This window comes from Rhincodon typus, chromosome 10 (genome assembly GCF_021869965.1).
Source record: "Rhincodon typus isolate 14 chromosome 10, sRhiTyp1.1, whole genome shotgun sequence".
NCBI lineage: Eukaryota > Metazoa > Chordata > Chondrichthyes > Orectolobiformes > Rhincodontidae > Rhincodon > Rhincodon typus.
The window spans coordinates 14,751,531-14,771,352 of record NC_063341.1 but is presented as its reverse complement, the minus strand read 5'-3'; the positions used below and the strand labels follow the sequence as shown (position 1 = coordinate 14,771,352).

General features: G+C 43.7%; 1 protein-coding gene across 7 annotated transcripts in view; it reads left to right on the top strand.

The window, feature by feature from the left end:
• The first annotated feature begins 233 nt into the window (after positions 1–233).
• The window catches only part of LOC109914026 (eIF-2-alpha kinase GCN2-like), a 66,474-nt gene continuing 46,885 nt past the window's right edge, over positions 234–19,822 (top strand). For 5 of the 7 annotated variants that reach the window (XR_007263029.1, XM_048601857.1, XM_048601859.1 and 2 more), the window contains exons 1-7: positions 234–1,383; positions 1,767–2,023; positions 4,419–4,535; positions 10,317–10,620; positions 13,642–13,766; positions 15,918–15,980; positions 16,253–16,378. Coding sequence is in view for 6 of the 7 variants with exons in the window: in XM_048601857.1 (XP_048457814.1) it covers positions 1,991–2,023; positions 4,419–4,535; positions 10,317–10,620; positions 13,642–13,766; positions 15,918–15,980; positions 16,253–16,378 (768 nt within the window). In the remaining variant the exon portion in view is untranslated. The remainder of the gene's footprint in view (positions 1,384–1,766; positions 2,024–4,418; positions 4,536–10,316; positions 10,621–13,641; positions 13,767–15,917; positions 15,981–16,252; positions 16,379–19,822) is intronic. The other 2 variants (XM_048601858.1, XM_048601856.1) reach the window with 1 other exon arrangement.

Here is a 19,822-nt window from a genome sequence, read left to right as displayed (position 1 = left end):
GAGATCCTCCTCTCATTGTTCTAAACCCCATCGAGTACAGACTCAGAGTCCTCAATTACTCTTCATACAACAAGCCCTTCATCCCCAGGATCTTCTTGTAAACTTCCTCTGGACCACTTCCAAGGCCAGCACATCCATCCTTCCTTAAATACAGGGCCCAAAACTGCTCACTATCCCAAGTGAACATTTCCCTCATTCAACATTCACAATTCAAGACAGTGTTTAATAGATTTAACCTCTTTATGTAGCTGATGGTACAGTTGTTTCACATTTTCTTTCTTTATGACAATCATGTCTTTACATTTAATTGAGAGCTATCACAAACAAGCAAAATTCACTTTGTCATGCATGGCTTGCATATCTTAACAATTTAGTACTGACTTGGACCACATGCTGGTTGGTTTAAGCAAAACAGACATCTTAAAGTGACAGTCCAGTTAAATACAACTAAACATTACAGAATATCCGTCAACATGATTAACGGAAATCTACATGATCAAAGGAAATCTATAACGATAATTTCTGAAGAAGGGTCACTGGGCTTGAAACTCAATAGAACTGTTCCTCTTAATGGATACTGGCAGACCTGCTGAGTTTCTCCAACAATTTATATTTTTGCTTGTTTCAGATTTCCAGCATCTGCAGTTCTTCATTTTAATTTACATATTATTAATTACTTTGAAATATGTTGGATTCTGCAACTTTTACATGTTAAAAATAAATATGCTAGCACCACATGCGTTATCTTCGACTCTCTCTCCCAGGCTACTTAGCACATCATACCTGGGGAGTAGTGCTGTATGATAAGTAGTGGAGATCGAGGCATGAGTCAGAGATTCGATCTGACACCCACAGTTTCACCAAAGTGCTGTTCGAAAACAGTCAGTGACTCGGAATGTAAAGAACTTTTGCAGTGAAATTGTCGACGGGTGAGCGAAGGCTGTTTATGTTCCACCAGGAGGCGCACACCCTTCCAGCGCAAGGAAAGAGGGAACCTCGAGGACTGCCGTATCGTCTCGGCGCTGCAAGGCCGCGCGGAGCTTTCCCTGCGCTTGGAACGCGGCTGTCAATCAAACAGCTCCCCGGGGGCCGGAGCTGTCAATCAAACAGCTCCCCGGGGGCCGGAGCTGTCAATCAAACAGCTCCCCGGGGGCCGGAGCTGTCAATCACAATCCCAGTTGCTGGCCAAGCGCGAATTTTAAAGGGACACCCGCGTTCCTGCAGGATTTGCTCGTTACGAACGACCTGGCGTTGTAAGGGTCTAGGCCCGAAACGTCAGCCTCTCTGCTCCTATGATGCTGCTTGGCCTGCTGTGTTCATCCAGCCCTGCACCTTGTTGTCTTGGATTCACCAGCATCTGCAGTTCCAACTATCTCTGGCGTTGTAAGTGTTCGGTTTTGCTTTCGGTATCTATTATCTTCTGGCGAGCTGGGTTGTGCGTCGATAACTTTGGCCACACCAGCTCAGCAAGGACTTTGCGTGGGAGCGTGCTGCATGGGGCGGAGATGGAAGCAGCCAGGAAGTTCTTTGTTCTGCTCCTGCTGGAGGGTCGTTTCTTTTCAAACAGATCTCACTTTCCAATTCAGGCTCATTTTTGTTTTAGATTTTCCAGGATTTTCTTTTTCAGAACCTGCTTTTTTACTTGAAATATAACCAGAAAGTGACATAAACGAGACAACAGCAAGTCAGGCAGCATCAAAGAGAAAAAAAAGTTAATTTTTCAGGTTCATGACCACAAACTTTAACCATACACTTTTTGTCGTCAGATTTCCAACTCCTGTTGCAGTTCTCCATGGAAGCAAATTAAGGAGTTGAGATGGACAAGAACTTCTGAAGAAAAACACGTATAAATATATCAGGAATCTAGATTTTGCAGATGGTTGATCGAGGCAACTCATCACTGACGTTGGGTTAAGAAGAAAGCTGCCCACAAACATCTAGTGACCTTGGGGTTGTGAAGTTGCCTCTTGCCAAAGATCAGTTTGACTCCATGCACCCAGCAACAGTGATGTCATCATGCAAGGTAAGCAACCAATCACATTGAACAATTCTCACAGACAACAAAGCAGGAGGTAAACTGCACTAAAAATCCCTCATTTTTTTCAAAGTTATGATTTCCCATAGTATAAAATAGATGTCTGAAACACACACACACATAAGATTCAGGTAGGAAATGAAGGATCGTGTACTGTAAAAATATTATCTTAAAATGTGGAACATAAACAGAGGTTGCTGGAAAAGCTCAGCAGGTCTGGCAGCATCTGTGAAGAAAAATCAGTTCTGTGGAAAATTCACTGACCTGAAACATTAACTCTGATTTTTTTCCCCACAGATGCTGCTAGACCTCCTGAGCTTTCTCAGCACTGTTTTTGTTCCTAATTTACAGCATCTGCCGTTCATAGAATCATAGAATCCCTACAGTGTGGAAACAGGCCCTTTGGCCGAGCAAGTCCACACCAACCCTCAGAGCATCCCACCCAGACCCATCTCCCTATAACCCACCTAGTCTACACATCCCTGAACATTGTGGGCAATTTAGCATGGCCAATCCACCTAACCTGCACATCTTTGGATTGTGGGAGGAAACTGGAGCACCTGGAGGAAACCCATGCAGACATGGGGAAAATGTGCAAACTCCACACAGGCAGTCACCCAAGGATGGAATTGAACCTGGGTCCCTGGTGCTGTGAGGCAGCAGTGCTAAGCACTGAGCCACCGTGCCACCCCCTTTTTTCTTTTGAGGGAGGAAACGATGGAGAGGGAGAAAACGAGGGAGAGGGAGAAAAGTTCTTTCGGTTTTTATTTTAAAATGTGTTCTTTTCCATAATTTAAGTCTGGCATTCTACAAATGGAAAATTAGTTTTTCAGAGACAGTGAGGCTTTTCATTAGCAACTCTGGATTTACTATGCTATTAAAAGCCTGGTTACAACTCATTGAATACGTTGCAAATTTTTCAAGGACTTTTACTGTGAGACTAAAGGTGTAAAAGGGCAAGTTCTCATCAATTCATTACTTATTCTTGATTTCAACCTGTGAGGTGTTTACCTGTGGAGAAATATAAAAACATTGACAGCAAATTATGGATTTCTCTGCTTAGGTGCATTTGCAGACTCCAGAGTTTGATGCCAGTTTCAGGAGAATAATGATGGTGGACAAGGACAATTTCACTGTTGCATATCATGCAGAATCAGGGCCTTTCCTACTGTTGAAAAGTTAAATGAAGAATTTGAATTGCACCCACCCTCTGAAACCTGCCAAAGAGCTGGGATAGAAACTCTGGGGAAAATCTTCAGTGAAGTGATAACAAGAGTCCAGATGCCAGATGGTTCTGCAATTGCAGCATGCAGATGTGAAATAAATGCCATCATCTGATCATAAATTCTACATGATAGCTGTGAGGGGGACAGTATACTGGAGGTCTCAGTAGTTTGGAAATCCAAAAGAAAATTGGTACAACTAACAGTGTTTTGAGATTTCTGTGGTCAACACTGTGCGTGACATTTTGGAACCCATCCTTGCGCTTTTAAACCTGAAACGATGTGCAAATGTTGGACTATTGCCATCAAAGGTATTCTTAAAGCATTGAGGCAAAATAATATTCTTATTGCAGTCGACAAATATGTTTGCCTTTTTTGATTAGTGCATTTGGTTACAGCACATTGGTTAGACCACTTTTGGAATACTGTGTTCAATTCTGGTCTCCCTGGTATAGGAAAGATGCTGTTAAACTTGAAAGGGTAATAGAAAAGATTTACAAGGATGTTGCCGGGGTTGGAGGGTTTGAGCTATTTAGAGGGTTTGAGCTTTGGGGAGAGGCTGAATAAGTTGGGGCTATTTTCCCTAGTGAGTTGGAGTCTGAGGGGTTTATTGATAAAACAAAGTGAAGACGGGAAAATTGGACAGATGGTGCAAAAGATCGGAAAGGATGTTCTGAGATAGTAGGAACTGCCGATGCTGGAGAATCTGAGATAACACGGTGTAGAGCTGGATGAACACAGCAGGCCAAGCAGCATCAGAGGAGCAGGAAAGCTGACGTTTCGGGTCGAGACCCTTCTTCAGAAATGGGGGAGGGGAAGGGGATTCTGAAATAAATAGGGAGAGAGGGGGAGGCAGATAGAAGATGGACAAAGGAGAAGATAGGTGGAGAGGAAACAGGCAGGTCACAGAGGCACTGTTGGTTGTTCAGAATGTAATGACAGTGAGATAATGTACAACAGAATGTGCGAACTAAAAGGAAAGTGGTCTTCTTTTCACTGAGGCATATCCTTGACAAATTAATGCAGAAAAGTTTTTGAATTTACTGCTTCTGACTAGGTACAACAATATTGCGGTTATCAAATAGTTAAATCAATGTGCTTTGTATACAGTAATTGACATAGTTTTTATTATTTACAAGCTTTACATGTCCCTTATATAGGTTCATACGGTGTGGCGCACAGAAAATATATTGGACAAAGTAAGAAACATCCTACAGCAGAAAGGGTATACAGATATTGAATGCATCGGTCAAGGTGGATTCAGTATTGTATATAAGGTAGGTAAAGTTATTTTGTTAAGTATATGTTTTGTTTTCTTATTTGTTTCTGTTGAAACTATTTGGAATATGGATAGGAAACGAGAGAGCACTGATTTAAGATAATTAACAATTGAATCAGGGTGAAGATGAACAGCATTTGTTATTTGCTTAATTGCTAGAATGGGTGGTGGAAGCAATTCAATAATAGTTTTCTAAAGGGAGTTAGATACTTATTGAAAAGGTAATATTTGTATGGGTATGAGGCATGAGTGAATCACAGAATCATTACAGTGTGGACGTAGGCCATTCGGCCCATTGAGTCCACACTGACCCTCCAAAGAGCATCCCACCCAGATCTACCCTATTCTTGTAACCCTGCATTTCCCATTACTAACCCACCTAGCCTTTACATCGCTGGACACTATGGGGCATTTTAGCATGGTAAATCCTGCACCTCTTTGGACTGTGGGAGGAAACTGTGCATCCAGAGGAAACCCACGCAAACACGGGGAGAATATCCTTTATTGTCACGTGTACTTCAGTACAGAAGTATAGGAGTACAGTGAAAAGTTTCTACAATGGCTGCCTTTAATGACAAGAATCCAGGCACAAAACTTAGTGTTGTTGCAGAGTAAAAAAAAAATTAGCATGAAAACAGTAAAAAGTCCAGAATGATAAGTGCTCATCAATACTTCAGTTAGTTAAGAATTGAACCTGGATCCCTGGCGCTGTGAGGCATTAGTGCTAACCACTGAGCTGCTTTTTTTTCCTTTATTCATTCACGAGATGAGGGCATTGCTGGCTAGGCAGCATTTATTGCCCATCCCTAATGCCCAGAGGGCAGTTAAGAGTCAACAACATTGCTGTGGGTCTGGAATGACATGTAGGCCAGACCAGGTAAGGATGGCAGTTTCCATGCCTAAACGACATTAATGAACCCGATGGGTTTTTCCTGACAATCGACAATGAATTAATGGTCATCTTTAGATCCCTACCTTAATTCCAGATATCTTATTGAATTCAAATTCCACCATCTGCTGTGGCAGGATTTGAACCTGGGTCCCCAGAATGTTATCTGGGTCTCTGGATTAACAGTCCAGTGATAATACCACTAGGCTATTGCTTCCCCTACTGTGCCAAGTGGGATTGATTGGGTAGCTGACTGCAGGGTAATCACAAAAGCCAAACTGACACTGCTGCCGCATGTGCAAAATGTAACTATAGACAGTGCCAGTTTGTTTAACTATATGTCCACAGGATGTGGATATTGCTGACTCGAACAGCATTTATTGCAGATCCCTAATGCCCTTGAGAAGGTGGCTATGAACTGCCTTCTTGACTGCTGCAGTCCTCAGAGGGTGGGTACACCCATGGCTCTATTACAAAGGAAGTTCCAGGATTTTGACCCAGTGAGAGCAAAAGAGTGGCAAATAATTATAAGTCAGAAAAGTGTGTAACTTGAAAGAACTTACATGTGGTGGTGTTCCCATGTGTCTACTGCCCTTGTTCTTCTCGCTAGGAGTGGTCACAGGCTTGGAAGGTGCTTTCAAACGAGCTGTGGTGAGTTGCTGCAGTGCATCTTATAGATGGTACATGCTAGTGCCATTATGTATCAGTAATGGAGGAAGTTAATGTTTCAGGTGATAAATGAGGTCTGCATCAAGCTTTGCTGCTTTGTTCTGGATGTTGGAAAGTTTCTTGAGTGTTGTTGGAGTAAGGAGAATTGCATTATACTCCTGATTGTGCCTTGTGGATGTTGGACTAGCGTTGAGGAGTCAGGAGGCGAGTAACTCTCTATGGAAGTCTTAGCGTCTGATCTACTCTTGTAGTCACAGTATTTATGTGCCGAATCCACTTCAGCTTCTGGTCAGCAGTAACCCCTAGTATTTGTTAATCGGGGATTCAGTGATGGTCATGCCATTGAATTTCAAGTAGAGGTGGTTACATTCTCACTTGTTGAAAATGGTCAGTGCCTGACTCTTGTGGGAATGTTATTTGTCCCTTTCAGCCCAAGCTTGAACGATGTTCAGTTCTTGCAGCAGATGGAAACACATCCCTGCAACATCTGAGGAGTCACGGATGGTGCTGAACATTGTGCAATCATCAGCGAACATCCCCACTTCTGACCTTATAATGGAGGGAAAACAATGTTCTATGTTGATGGGTGGATGCCAGTGTTGTAGCTGAATTGGATCAGCTTATCTAGGCATGGAACTAGTTCTGGAGCATGTATTCAGTATCATAGCTGGAATACTGGGGCCTTTGCCATGTCCAGTTCCTTCAGCCATTGGTTGATATTACTTGGAGTGAAAAAAATTGGCTGAAGAATGGCATCTGGGATGCTGGGAACTTCCTGAGGAGGTTGATATGAATTATCCACTCAGTATTTCTGGCAGAAGAGTTTTACACATGCTACAGCCTTGTCTTTTTAACTGAATTGTTAGGCTGCCCCCGTCATTGAAGATCTATGAAACCGCCTCTTCAGATTCGTTGTTTGGTTGTTCACCATCAATCAGAGTTGGACATGACAGAGCTGCAATCTGATCTGTTAGTTGTGGGATCACTTAGCTTTGTCTGTTGTGTGCTCCTTATGCTGTTTGCCACACAAGTAGCCCTGTTTTATAGTTTCATCTGGTTGACACAGCAGTTTTAGGTACGCCTGGTGCTGCTTCTGCACTCTTCACTGAACCAGGGTCGATTCCTTGACATGATGATAATGATAATGTTGGGGAATATATCATGGGTCATGAGGTTTCAGATTGTGTTGGAATACAGTTCCGCTGCAGTCCACAGATCCTTGTGGATGCCCAGTTTTGCGTTGCCAGGTCTGTTCTGAATCACCACAGGGTCTGTATTATGGATGCAAACTAGGAGCAGAATTTTAACTCACTCAAAAACTATTTGTTTACAAAGAGATAAAATTGGGCCCTATCGTTTAGTTGAAAGATTTCAAATGGTGCAAACATGCGCATGTGTCTGTGAAAGCAGTTTAGCGTCACATGACCACCGCAAGTATAGTGTAGCTTCTGTTCAGGCTCAGAGTGCAGCAAAACTCCCTGGGAAAATAGTCTCAATTCACCTCACTGCAGAGTTAGCTTGGATGTTTATAGTGTGCAGATTTCGCACCGCATTATATAAGATAAACCACTAGAGATATTACAGTGCCAAAACAGAACACTGAGCACTGAAGGTCACACCAGAGATTATGCTTCATCTGAAACTCCTTCCATTTCACACCTCGCATCCTATCAGCATAAACTTTTATTCCTTCATATACTTATCTAGATTCTCCTTAAATCACCTAGGAAACAGCTTTGAACCCATTCTAAACTTGTTTTGAAAACACCCCTATATAGACATTGCCCAAGGCTCTCGTGTATTATTCTGGTTCAGTTCCTGCCCATTTATCTGAAACGTCATAGTATGTTCTTTTTTACTGTTTAGTATTAGTATCAATGATCGCTAATTAACATGAGACTTGGTAAAGTCTGAAAATGATTCTGACTCCTGGATGGGACAGAAAACAGTATGACCTCTCGCTGCAAAGGTAGATTTCTGCTGGAACAACAGATGCTTGGTAGTTGACAGTCGGAGGAAGACCACTTTCTGGACAAGAATCATAGAATCCCTACAGCCCAACAAGTCCACACCAACCATCAGAGCATCCTGCCCAGACCCATCCCCTTATAACCCACCTAATCTAGGCATCCTTGAACACTATTTAGCATGGCCAATCCAGCTAGCCTGCAAATCTTTGGATCGTGGGAGGAAACCAGAGCACCCGGAGAAAACCCGCACAGACATGAGGAGGACGTGCAAGCTCCACACAGACAGTTGCCCGAGGGTGGAATTGAACCTGGGTCCCTAGTGTTGGGAGGCAGCAGTGCTAACCACTGAGCCACCATGCCACCCTCACTTGAGGTCCATTTGATGTTGTTTTCACTTGGGCCTGTAAGTTGGTCTTCCAACTGGACGCTGCTAAAACATGCACATTGGAATCCTGCAATGGAAGCCCAATTACTGTTTTCAGATGCAGGGCACAAAATGTGTTTAGTGCGCACTTCTGGACATTTGTACCAGGCAGTACACAGTCCGACTGACTGTTCTGTTTGGCAATCATAGCTCACCAGCTATACTGGCTGTGACTGAACAAGTACAGGACTTGCTACATGGGGAAGCAGAACAGAGAGTTGTGGCTTGTCTTGGAATCAATGACATAAAGAGTTAAAGGGTTGAGGTCCTCAGGCAGAATTCAACTAAAAGAGAATTTCAAAAGGTGGGACATGGGAGTGAATTTTCATAAATATTTGAAGGAGGGCATAAAGTTAAAAAAGCGTACAGAATGCTTGACATTGCAAACAGGGTAAATGAATACAAAAATATGGAGGTTGTGTTAAACCTTTACAAATCCACATTTAGACCTTGGTGGATTATTGTGCTCTGTTCGGGGTATCGTACTTTATGAAAATGTTCAGGTTTTGGAGAGGATACAGAAGAGGTTTTCTAAAGAGGTACTGGGGTGAGGAACTTCATTTGTGTTGAGAGAGTGGCAAAGCTGTGATTGTTCTAACAAGAACAAGGGGAGACCTAAAAAAGGTCTTCAAAATGCTAAGGGATTCGAAGGAAGTAGAGAGAAATGGTTTCTACTGACAGGTGCATTAGTTAGCAGATGCTTTAAATAACTAACACAAAAACCCCAGGGACAGTGTGGAGAATGTGTTTTCTTTCGGCAAGTGGTGAAGTCTGGAACACATAACCTCAACAGGCAGTATGCGTTTGAAGACGACTAATTTTTGGGGTTATGGGACAAAATACGGGTGATGTGAGAAATAAACTTTTTCACACAGCAAGTAGTTAGGGTATGGAATGCACTGCCTGGAAATATTGTGGAAGCAAATTCAATTGAGGCATTAGATGACTGTATGGATAAAAATGGTGAGCAGGGATATGGGGAAAAGGCAGGAGATTGTCACTAGATAATAGAACCAGTGCAGACACAATGGGCCAAATGGCCTCCTTCTGTGCTGTAAAAATTCTGATTCTGTGAACTACTGGAGTCCGAAAGGGATCAGTGCCGCGTCCTTAACTGTTGACAATGTACATATCCCGCAACATCCTGGTAAATCTCTTCTGAACCTTCTGCAGCTTGGTAATATCCTTCCTATATAGGGGCGACCTCAGCTGGACACAGTATTCCAGAAGAGGCCTCACTAATGTTCAGTACATCCTCAACCCCTGTAAACCAAGGACTGAGCAATGAAGGCAAGCATGCCAAACATCGTTTTAACCACCCCTAGATCCCTCTATGCTACAACATTACCCAAGGCCCAACCATTAATTGTATAACCTCTACCCTTGTGTGTTGTACTAAAATGTACTAAAACTTCTGAAGAAGGGCCCCGACCCAAAACGTCAGCTTTCCTGCTCCTCTGATGCTGCCTGGCCTGCTGTGTTCCTCCAGCTCCGCACTGTGTTACCTCTGGTTGACCAATGTTCTTTTGGGAAAGAAATCTGCCATCCTTACCTGGTCTGGCCAGTGTGTGATTCCAGACCTTCAACAATGTGCTGGTCTCATGATTAACCTCTGGGCAATTAGTGATGGTAATAAATGCAGGTAAAGCCAGTGATGCTCACATTTAACAAATGTATAAAAAGAAATGTGAACCAGAATGATTTAAAACCCACAAGCATGGGTTCATATGGTAATTCTTGGTTTCATCTGACCTCCTGTATTCGATCCCTACCATTTTAATTGTTCTCAAGTGTATAAACTCCAGCAATTATATTACTTTTTCTTAGGTGTTTCGCAGTCTTGAGGAGAGAACCTACGCTGTGAAGTGCATCCACCTTCCACACAGTAAGAAGTGTGCTGAAAGTGCCTTTCTAAATGAGGTGAAGATTCTTTCCAAGCTAAACCACAGGAACGTTGTGCACTACCATGATGCTTGGATTGAAGAGATGGAGCAGCTGGTGACCGCTGAATGGATCGATGAAGCTCAGTCAGATCCTTGTGACAGCTCATATGATGCCATCCTGGCTACAGCACCTCCACCATGTAGCAACTCTGTAGAGTGGACAGACAGCAACACAACTAATTACACAGGTTGGTGTTGTCATTGCAGTCGTATTTTCTGCTGGTCTTTAATTCTTGAAATGGCTCCCTTCGTCTTCCAGTTGAGATGTTGAACCAAAATGTTGTCCTGACTCTCGGGGGTCACAGAAAAAAACCCACTGCACTATTTGAAGGAGAGTAGGGGAGTTATCCCTGCTGCTCTGATCAACGTTTATGTTCCAACCAACACCACCAACACAAATTACCTGGTCACTTGGTTCATTGTTGCTTATGGGGATTAGTTGTGCTCCAGTTGGATGAGGCAGTCCCTGCATTGCAACAGTAAGGACAGTCCAAAAGTAATTAATTGTTGTGATGTGCTTTGTGAAGTCGCTGTGTCGTGAAACAGATGTTCAGCAACAAAATAAATCAGTAATGTCCCACAAATCACTGCCGGTGAGCTTTTCACTATGGTGCCATGAAAATTGCAAATTGAATTTGTGCTCAAAACGCAGGCTAATTCTGAACGTTAAAAATCCAGCATTTGTAGAAAAAGCTACATGGGGGATGACTGCAAACTGGAAATGTTTGGTTGCTGTCTTTATCAACCCATGCACAAAGCAGCAGGTAGGACCTTGACATAACAAGTTGTAGAGCTGGATGAACACAGCAGGCCAAGTAGCATCAGAGGAGCAGGAAGGCTGACTTTTCGGGCCTAGACCCTTCTTCACAAATTCTTCAGGTAGGACCTTGAGCTGAGTTGTGTACATTGAGAACTTTATGAAATCATTTTTTGTTGTCACGCATCTGCATTTCACCAGTCTCTTGTAGGGACTGCTTGAGATCTAGAAAGTATATGTACCTTTTTAAGGTGCCATAAATTAGTTGGGAGTTGAGATTTTTATATTAGTAGTAGTAACATCAAAGCTGTATCCATCCTGTATGTCCTAGTGGTCATTGACATGAGGCTGAAAGCCTTTGACCTTTAATTGAAGTGGTGGATTTTCAGAAGGACACCTGCTTGTTTCCCAGCTGGAATATGGGGTAGGGACATGTGAAGAAAACTCAGGGTGGACCACGGCCCTTCTATGGTGCCCAAAGCCCACCGATGCAGTGTTCACAAAGACTTCGAAGCGGACACCCAGTACTTCCACCTGTTCGAATACACAGATTATGGTTTGTTAAAAATGTCAATGTCAAAAAAGACAGAGCAATTATTCTCCACACTTAACACTTTCTGAGTGAGTTGCCAAGTCATAGAGTTATACAGCACAGAAACAGACCCTCCGGTCCAACCAGTCCATGCCGACCATAATTCCAAACTAAACTACCTACCTGCTCCTGCCCCCTATCCCTCCAAACCTTTCCTGTTCATGCACATATTCTTTTAAATGTTGTAACTGTACCCACATTCACCACTTCCTCTGGAAGTTCACTCTGCACAAGAACCACCCTCTGTGTAAAAAAATGATTTGCCTCCCATGTCTTTTTCAAATCTTTCTCCTCTCACCTTAAAAATATGCCCCCGAGTCTCGAAATCCCCCATCCTAGGGAAAAAAACACCTACCATTAGCTGTGTCTACACCCTTCATTATTTTGTAAACTTCTATCAGGTCGCCTCTCAACCTCCTACACTCCAGTGGAAAAAGTCCCAACCTATTCAGTCTTTCTTTATAACCTGAACCTACTATACCCAGCAACATCCTGGTAAATCTCTTCTGAATCCTCTCCAGCTTCATAATATCCTTCCTATGAAGGAAAAAACAGAGTTAATGTTTTGGGTCTGACCCAAAGCGTTAACTCTTTCTTCCTTCACAGATGCTGCCAGACCTGCTGGGCTTTTCCAGCAACTTTGTTTTTGTTCCTGATTTACAGCATCCGCAATTCCTTCGGTTTTTAATATCCTTCCCATAACTGGGCGACCAGATGTGGACATAGTATTCCAAAAGGGTAAGGAGGTGTGTTCCCATGAACTCCAGAGGACATCATGTGGTACATTCCTGACTTGTGCCTCTGTGCTGTCTAACCACTGGACTGGATTGGACCCAACTCCCTCAGCACTAGCGGCTACCACCCTTCACCCCCTGGCTGATTTCCTGTCCTTGGACAACTGACAAGCTGCAGTGGAGTGTCAACCTGGTTCCCACAGCTTGCCACCAACATTCAGCTGAGGTCAGAATCTGAAATTGTGTTGAGTCTCCTAATATTGGCTTCACGTAGCCTGTGCTGAATTTCCGTCTGTTTCATATGACACAAAACAGTTAACAGTCATTTTGTAAGTTAAGAAGCGCAGAGAGAAAGCTTTCCTCACCGTCATTATTGAACAGGCCTTGAGGTTATGGGCTAATAGCCATCAGAACAAGAACATCTATCCCTCTCTCAGAACTGGACTCCTCTAAAAGTCAAAATTAATTCTAATAAACTCCTAAATGCATGATGAATGAGACAACATGTTCGCTACTCACCACAACGTAGTGTGTTGTGTTTAACTGTCCCAGAGCAATGGACATTCTATATGATTTGAACATATTTCATTTACGTAGTTTAGGGAAATGGTTGGCATCCAGGTGCTTGTTGAAAACTGGGCAAAACAGGTCGATATTGTTCGCATCAAATAGTATTTATTCTGCTTCTATCGAATAACAGCACAGGAGGATTTTGTGCGTATGCTCGTGCTGGCTTTTCAATTCATCTCATTCCTCTACCTGTTCCTCAAAGCCATTTATATTCCCCAGTTCAAAATACCTCACTGATTCCCTTTTAAAAAAACGCATAGAGTTGTAGGAGATAAGCAAAATATTGCAGACGCTGGAATGCTGAAACAGAAAATGCTGAAAATGCTCAGCGTTTCTGGTAGCTTTGAGAGAGAAAACTGTGCTAACTTTTCAGGCCTGTGACATTTTATCAGAGAACGCGCTGAAATAGCAGACAGCATTCTTTTAACTCTGCGTAACTGACTGGGCTTGAGTGAGTTAAAATCTCACCCTCAGTTGCTGACGGCATGCTGCGAGGTAGCAGGGGTTTTCTTAAGATTCATACTGTCTGTAGTGAAATCTCATTTTGTTTTCTCAGGCGATGTAGATGATCAAGCTTCTGTATCTCCAGTTACAAAGCACAAATGTCCAGCGGGTGTTGCTAAGAGATCGGAGATGGGAAGCACTGTGTCTGAACACATCAATGAAGTTCAAGCATCTGCGGTAAATGTTGCCTCCCAGTTCTGCAGTTCGCCCATCGGCAATTGGGGATCGGTGCAGGGAATTGAGGCTGGCTATCTCTGAATAAGCCAACTGTAAATAAAAACAATCTCCAGCCATGGCTAGGAGGTGACCCCTGTGAGCTGGGCCAGTGTAGCTGTGGCCCACTGGCGTCTTCGGCTCATTGGGGAAGGTTTAGCACAGGAGGCCTGCCAATCGTGGTTGTATCTCTTACCCCACCCTGTCTTCCCCAAGCCAGCTGCTGGCAAACTGGCACCATGCACTTGGTTGGCAGTCACACCAGCAGTGGCCCCACAGATGAGCATCCAGTTGTGTCGAATGGCTACCTGTCATTGCTGGATGGGCACCCTCTGCAGGTGCGTGGAGGAACTTCAAGGCATTAGGTCACAGACGCAATGCCTCTGCTTCTCAAGCTCCCTCATGTCTAACGCAGAAATGCATCCATTTCAAGGCACTTCAAGAAGAACGTCAAGGTCTCGGTGAGGATATAGAGGAGATTTACTTGATTGGGTGGCAGGACTTCACCTATGCAGAGAGTCTACAGAAAAGACTTTAACATTTCCAAAAAGGTGAAGGGCTTTGGTAGCGCAAATGGGGAAAAAACTGTTCCAGTAGCATTTGTTTCAATAACCATAGGGTCAAATTTAGGCTCATTGGCAAAAGAATCACAACAAACATCAGGAGAATTGCTTTTATGTATGGAGTTGCTGTGAACTTTAATGCATTTTCTGCAAGGGTGGAGAAAGTAGATTCAAAGTATTTTTCAAAGTACTTTTCTGAAGAAGGGCCCCGACCCGAAACGTCAGCTTTCCTGCTCCTCTGATGCTGCCTGGCCTGCTGTTTTCCTCCAGCTCCACACCTTGTTACTCAGACTTCAGCATCGGTAGTTCCTACTATCTCTCTAGATTCAATATAAGTTTGAAGAGGGAATTGGATCAGTACTTGAAGGGAAATATTTGGAGAACTTCGGGCAATGAAATATAAGTAATTAGGAGCAGTTTTTTTTTAAGACCCATTATGAATTCTTCTAAGGTTCTTGCGAAGATTTGTAGCTCGGGTTGTGGGTGAGGTTGTTGACTTGCTCACCGAGCTGGCTGGTTTTCGTTCAGGCATTTCGGTACCATGCTAGGTAACACCATCAGTGGAGCCTCCAATGAAGCGATGTTATTCTACTCTGCTTAGTACTGACATGATCTGGTCTGTTGAGGTGTTTTGTGTCATTTCCAGTTCTTTTTTGCAAGGGTGTATATATGGGGGCCTAATTCCACATGTTTGTTGATTGCATTATGGGTGGAGAACCAGGCCTTTAGGAATTCCCGTATATATCTATGGTTGGCTTGAACCAGGATGGTCACGTTGTCCCAGTTAAATTGGTAGCCTTCGTTGTCCGAGTGCACTGAAATGAGGGAAAGTTCGTCATGTTTTGCTGCCAGCTGGTGTTCGTGTATCCTGATGGCTAGTTTCCTTCCGGTCTGGCCGATGTAATGTTTCTGATAGTCCTTGTGCTGTATTGTACAAAATACATTAGGGAAAATTACTGGAAATTTTCTATCATGGATTTGAACACAATGTTTAATTAAGTGGGTGGATTTGCTTAAAAAAAAGTGAGAAAATTGATCATGTTAAATTAAGTGTGTGTGATGAAATGGGATGAGGTTTGGTTTGCAAAACAGTGCCTTTTTTTTAAAAACGGACATCATATTACCTGCAACAAGATGATTAGGGGGCTTCTTATACAATTGTAGAATCCCTACAGTGTGGAAGCAGGCCTTTTGGCCCATCAAATCCCCATTGCCCCTCTGAAAACCTTCCCAACCAGACCCCCCCCCCCCCCCCCATCCCTGTAACCCTGCATTTCCCATGCCTAACCCGATCCCTGCACATTACAAGGCAATGTAGCATGGCCAATCCACCTAACCTGCACATCTGATGAAATTTTACAAACAAATTGAGGGATTTCAACCAACCAACATCCAAATGAACAGGAAACATTATTTGTAATCCTGATTCAAGTATTAGTGGTGAGCGCGGAGACTAGATGACTGCAATTCCTAATTGGTATACAGCACGTCAGATGCTTGAACTGTTCACATGATTTCTTCCATGGGTAATAAAGTCTCTGTTTTATTCTAGCAGAATGCTCTAAAGCACCCTGACGACAAACATTTGAAGAAGCTTAGGTTTCTTTTTATTAAGGTAAGGAGCAACAAAATGAATCTTTAGCTTCTGTCTATTTTCTGTTTATGGGTAAAGTTTTGTGGAGAATTCTTGCAAGACTTTGGCAGCCTATAGCTGAATTAGCTAAAGACTCTGTGTTAAGTCGATTCCTTCTTTAGTTCTGGCAGCCTACTATCTGTCTTGGTGTTGTATACGTCAACAGAATTTGTAGATCTATTCCGCTTAACTGCAAATGAAATTATGATTTAAGTCCTATTTCCTGAAATGTGTTTCACTGGTGCTTGATTCAGATGGATTTTTGCAAGATGACCCTTGAGAAATGGATAGAAAACCATGGTCACGCAGGCAGCAACTTCAAAAGCTGTTTGAAGATCATCAAAGAGATGCTTCAAGGCTTGAGATACATCCATAGTCAGGTAACTTTGATTGAATATTTTACTGTAACCCACATTAACATAGTATTTTAAACTGCCGTGATATTGAACAGTAGTTGTGAGTTCCTGCGATCCATTCAGAGGCAATGTTACAGGCACAGAGAAAGAGAGCGCGAGGCACCAAGTCAACTGCAGGACTTCTTCAAAAGCTGTGGAAAGAAGTCAATTATGGGGCAGCGCAGTGGCTCAGTGGTTAGCACTGCTGCCTCACCGCGCCAGGGACCCGGGTTTGATTCCACCCTCGAGTGATTGTCTCCGTGGCTTTTGCACATTCTCCCCGTGTCTACGTGGGTTTCCTCCGGGTGCTCCGGTTTCCTCCCACAATCCCAAGATGTGCAGGTTAGATGGATTGGCTATGCTAAATTACCCATAGTCTCCAGGGATGTGTAGGCTGAGTGGGTTAGCCATGGGAGGTGCAGGGTTGCAGAGACAGGGTGGGATGCTCTTCAGAGGGTCGGTGTGGACTTATTGGGCTGAATGGCCTGCTTCCACAGAGTAGGGGTTCTATTTTCTAACACACCTATAACAATTACTTGCATAACCTTTTTGACAGACCCCATTGTGCTAATGATGAATGGTGGAGAGGAATTGGAGTCTTTTGAAGTTAAGATGCAGTACCCACAACTGTGCCAGATACTGTTTCATCGAAGTTTGGTGCAGCTGTAAGAAAACGCGCCCATTTCTATATGCAAATCCTTTACATTTAAAAACCTAATGTTATATATGTTGTAGCCGACAAAGCCACTTTAGTGACCTGTCCACATGGACTGCTTCAGAGCTCCAGTGTTCGTAGATTTTTCTCACCATTTGATTTTTCTTTTTGGTCAGAAATGGATGGCCCTGCATTTTGGTGTATTAAAAGCCACCTTCCAAATGTGCTGCTCACTTGATCTATTCATGTCTCATTATCATTGTATACACTTTATGTAACTGATCTTTGTGTCATCAGTGAACTTGGTGTCTACAGTTTTATCTGAGTCGGTAAGTACAGCACAGAGACTCGTTATTAGATTCCTTCCAGTTTGATTACCCACTTTTCTGATTCACTGGGCGGAATATTTTCTTCTCTTTGGTAGCAAGTTTGGATGCAAGAATAGTTTTTAATTAGCGTACCTTTTTTCATTCACTGTTGGAATGTGGGCATCACCGACTGTGCCCGTACCTAGTTGTCCTTGAGAAGGTCGCAGTGAGCTGCTTATTTTGAACTGCTGCGGGCCCTGTGCTGTATGTAGACCCACATTGCCTCTAGGAAGGAAATTTCAATATTGTGACCCAGCCACAGTGAAGGAATGGCGATGTATTTTCAAGTCAGGGTGGTGAGTGGCTTGGAAGGGAGGGTGCATCTAGTGGTATTCCCATGTACCTGCTGCCCTTGTCCTTCTAGATGGAAGCGATCGTGGGTTTGGAAAGTGCTCTCTAAGTATCTTTGGTGGATTTTCAAAGTGCATCTTGCAGACAGTTCTGCAGCGACTGTGTGTTGGTCATGGAGGGAGTGGATGCTTGTGGATGTGGTGCCAATCAAGTGGGCTGTTTTGTTTTGGATAGAGTCAAACTTCTTGAGTGTTAATGGAGATACACCTATACAGGTAAATGGAGAGTATTCCATCACTCCCGACTTGTGCCTTGTAGATGGTGGACAGGCTTTGGGGAATCAGGAGGTGAGTTACTTGCTGCAGGATTCCTAGCGTCTGACCTGCTCTTGTAGCCACTGTGTTATATGTCCAGTCCAGTTGAGTTTCTTGTCAATGGTAACCCCCAAGATGTTGATAGTGGGGGATTCAGTGATGGTAACACCATTGAATGTCAAGGGATGGTAGTTAGATTATCTGGTATTGGTGATGGTCATTGCCTGGCTTTTGTGTGGCGTGAATGTCACTTGCCACTTGTCAGCCCAAGCCTGGATATTGACCAGATCTTGTTGCATTTGAACATGGACTGCTTCAGTATCTGAGAAGTTGCGAATGGCACTGAACATTGTGCAATCATCGGTGAACATCTGCACTTCTGACCTTATGATGGAGGGAAAGTCATTGATGAAGATGGTTGTACCTAGGACACTTAGCCTGAGAAACTCCTGTAGAGATGTCCTGGAGCTGAGGTGACTGACCTCCAACAACCACAACCATCATCATTTGTGTCAGGTATGACTCCGACCTCTTTGGCGGCATACCTAAACCCTGCCTCCTCCAGAATTGCGTTCTGGGCAGGAAGGCCCATGATACCTGCTGAGGCCCACCTCCCTTTCCTTGCTGTTGACCCCTCCCACCCCTCACTGCCCCTTACCCACATTACCTTGGTCACTTGTGCTGATCCTGGGACTCCAGAGTCAGTGCTGACAGCACCCGCAGCCTTCTCTATGGTGAAGCTGTGTGCAAGAGCAGCCCCCTTCTGATTGGTTCCTGCCACGAGGGTCTTGATTTGAGGGCAAGTGCCCACAGCTGCCCCTACCATTGCCTGATTGCCTTGTAGCTCCTTATGAAAGGAGGCAGTGTGGGTCCTTCACTGGCTCTGCATCTGGCAGCAGATACCCGTCATAATTTAACAAGATTCCACACCCTCGTCTTCTACTGCCTTACCAATTTCCTACCCAGGCCCATTACTTTTCTTTCATTCACCCACAATCTCTCGTCTATGGACCTTTATCAAATTTCTTCTGGTAGTCCATTGGCACCTCCCAGTCTACTGGAGTCATACAGCATGGAAAAAGAACCTACGACCAACTCGCCATGCTGACCAAGTTACCCAAACTAAACTAGTCCCATTTGTCAGTGTTTGGCCTATATCCTTCCAAACCTTTCCTATTCATGTATCTATTCAAAAGTCCTTTAAATGTTGTAACTAGATCTGTATCTACCACATTCCCCGATAGTTTATTCAACATAAGCGCCACCCTGTGTGAAAAAGTTGTCCCTCAGGTCCCTACTTGAACTCCCCTACCCTAGGGAAAAAGATCTTTGCTCTTCACCTTTTCTGTTGGCTCTCATGATTTTAAAAGTCTCTATAAGATCACCCCTCAACCTCCTACACTCTGGGGGGAAAAAGTCCCAGCCTGTCCAATCTCTCCCAATAACTCAAACCCTCCAGTCCCGGTAACATCCTTGTAAATCTTTTCTGCACATTCCAATTTAGTAACATTCTTCCTATACCAGGGCGACCAAAACTGTACGCAGCACTCCTACCTTAGTTACCTTCTCAAAAATTCTATCAGGTTATTTTTAGGTCTGTCTTACCCTTTTAACAATTCCTTGTAGGTTGGGGGGGAAGGAGGCAGCAACAGGAAGTTGAGTAGGATGGCAAGATGTGTGCCATGTCAATAATCTTCCCACTGCTGCTAGCGCTTTGCCAGCAAGTGGTGGGTGGTTGACCAATTGAGGCCCTTGAGTCTCCAAACACCAATGCCAAGGAAAACCTAGTGGTCTCCCTATA